This window comes from Myotis lucifugus, unplaced genomic scaffold (assembly GCF_000147115.1).
Source record: "Myotis lucifugus unplaced genomic scaffold, Myoluc2.0 scaffold_210, whole genome shotgun sequence".
Classification (NCBI taxonomy): domain Eukaryota; kingdom Metazoa; phylum Chordata; class Mammalia; order Chiroptera; family Vespertilionidae; genus Myotis; species Myotis lucifugus.
In genome coordinates this window covers 450801-452877 of record NW_005871258.1, presented here as the reverse complement: position 1 = coordinate 452877, position 2077 = coordinate 450801, and the positions used below count along the sequence as shown (strand labels likewise).

The 2077-nt window shown below is 43.8% G+C and overlaps 1 protein-coding gene across 1 annotated transcript in view; it reads right to left on the bottom strand.

Moving 5' to 3' along the window:
* Window positions 1–545: 545 nt before the first annotated feature.
* Window positions 546–2077, bottom strand: part of VWA3B (von Willebrand factor A domain containing 3B) — a 133026-nt gene continuing 131494 nt past the window's right edge. Inside the window, exons 26-27 of the mRNA XM_023761469.1 lie at window positions 972–1151; window positions 546–690 (exon numbers count right to left, since the gene is read on the bottom strand). Of these exons, the coding sequence (XP_023617237.1) occupies window positions 642–690; window positions 972–1151 (229 nt within the window). The 3' untranslated portion in view covers window positions 546–641. The remainder of the gene's footprint in view (window positions 691–971; window positions 1152–2077) is intronic.

Genomic DNA, 2077 nt, shown 5'->3' with positions numbered 1-2077 from the left:
ACTTTTATATGTTATTGCTAAAATGTGTTCAAAGAAAGCAATATCTCATAATCCAATAACTTTGTAATGTTTCCAATGTTAAGTTTTTATTCTGGTTCCACGCTCAATTAGAGGTACCTACAACAGACTACAGACAAAAACAATTAGGAAGGGCTCAATAAAAACAATAAAATAGGAAATGTTCAGTCTTGTAGCTCTCATACAAGTTATTAAGTCTTAATTTCAGTCCTAATATTAAGTGATAAAAATCCCTAATTCATATGAGATACTCGGTTTAAAACAAGACTTCAGGCTTGGATTATAACTAACTTCTAAAATTTTTGAAAATGCTACAACAGTAGTCTATCAGATTAAACTTCTGGGTGTGCAGAGTCTTCCAGAAGATTGAGCATATTTTTGTGAGGACAGGAGAAGGAACAGGACAAAGAAATGGAAAAGTCAAACCCAATAAGCCCCAATAGGTCGGAGATCCCGGTGGGGGAGGCAGAGAAGTCTACCTTGTTACAAACAGGGACAGCGGGGTGGGATGCAGGAGGCAGCCTTACCTCAGCAGAGGGGCTAGGTCCACAGTGTCAGGGCTGAGGTCTGGGCGGCCCCGGAGGAACGCTGGCTCTCTTAACCAAAGCTGCTACTATACTGCTTTAAGGTCTCCTGGTGGCAATCCTCAGCCCTTTGTTGCTGTGGAAGGCTCTATGAGTGCAGGGCGGGGCTGCTCAGGTGGAGGTGAAGCAGCGATGACTCTGCTGGCTGACTCCTAAACCCTGTGCCTTGACCCTTCTCTGGGGAAGTGATGTCAGCATTACTTAAGGTATTAGGGCCTTTGCTGTACTGAGACCTAAACTGGCCCGGAAACTGGGGGGTGATCTCACATGCACTACTCTTGAGAGATTTCTGGGTGTTCTGGAGATAAACAATGTCGCCCCCCTCCCACCTTGGGCTTGGGGTGTCTCCAGGGGTAGGATTCTTGGGACCTGTAGCCATGGGAAGGGTCGTCTGAATCCGAGCACACCGCCTCCTGCAGGGGCAGCCTCTTGGCGGGTTTCTTTTTCTTTCTTCTAAGGTTCTCCTGTCTCAGCTCCCGGAGGTTGGTGGTGCCAGCTTCTCTGACTGGCCATGTAAGTAAACTTGAGTTCTTCATGCCCACATCTTCCCTAGAGAGACAGAATCAGGGTCACCATGGTCTCCACGGCTGCTGTGTCTACAGAGAGATCCAAGCCAAGAGATAACAGGTGTGGGCGAGGATGTGGAGAAAAGGGAACCCTGGTGCACTGTTGGTGGGAATGTAAATTGGTGCAGCCACCGTGGAAAACAGTATAGACCAGGGGTCCTCAAACTACGGCCCGCGGGCCACATGCAAATACAAATATTGTATTTGTTCCCGTTTTGTTTTTTTACTTCAAAATAAGATATGTGCAGTGTGCATAGGAATTTGTTCATAGGTTTTTTTTAAACTATAGTCCGGCCCTCCAACAGTCTGAGGGACAGTGAACTGGCCCCCTGTTTAAAAAGTTTGAAGACCCCTGGTATAGAGGATCCCCCAAAATTAAAAATGGAACTGTCATGCCCTAGCCGGTTTGGCTCAGTGGATAGAGCATCAGAATGTGAACCAAAGGGTTCCGGGTTCGATTCCCATCAAGGGCATGTACCTCGATTGCAAACTCCTCCCTGGCCTGGGCCCTGGTCGGGGTGTGTGTAGGAGGCAACCAGTCAATGTGTTTCTCTCACATCGATATTTCTCTTTCCCTCTCTCTTCCACTCTCTCTAAAAATTAATGGAAAAATATTCCTGGGAGAGAATTTAAATAAATAAATAAATAAATAAATAAATAAATAAATAAATAGTAAATGTTAGTATTAAAAAAAAAATGGAACTGCCTTATGACCCAGCAATTCCACTTGGGTATTTGTCCAAAGAAAATGAAATCACTATCTTGAAGAGATATCTGCACTGTTATGTTCATGGCAGAATTATTTACAATAGCCAAGACATGGGAGCAACCTAAGTGTCCATCGATGGATGAATGGGATATATATATATATATATATATATATATATATATATATATATATATATATAT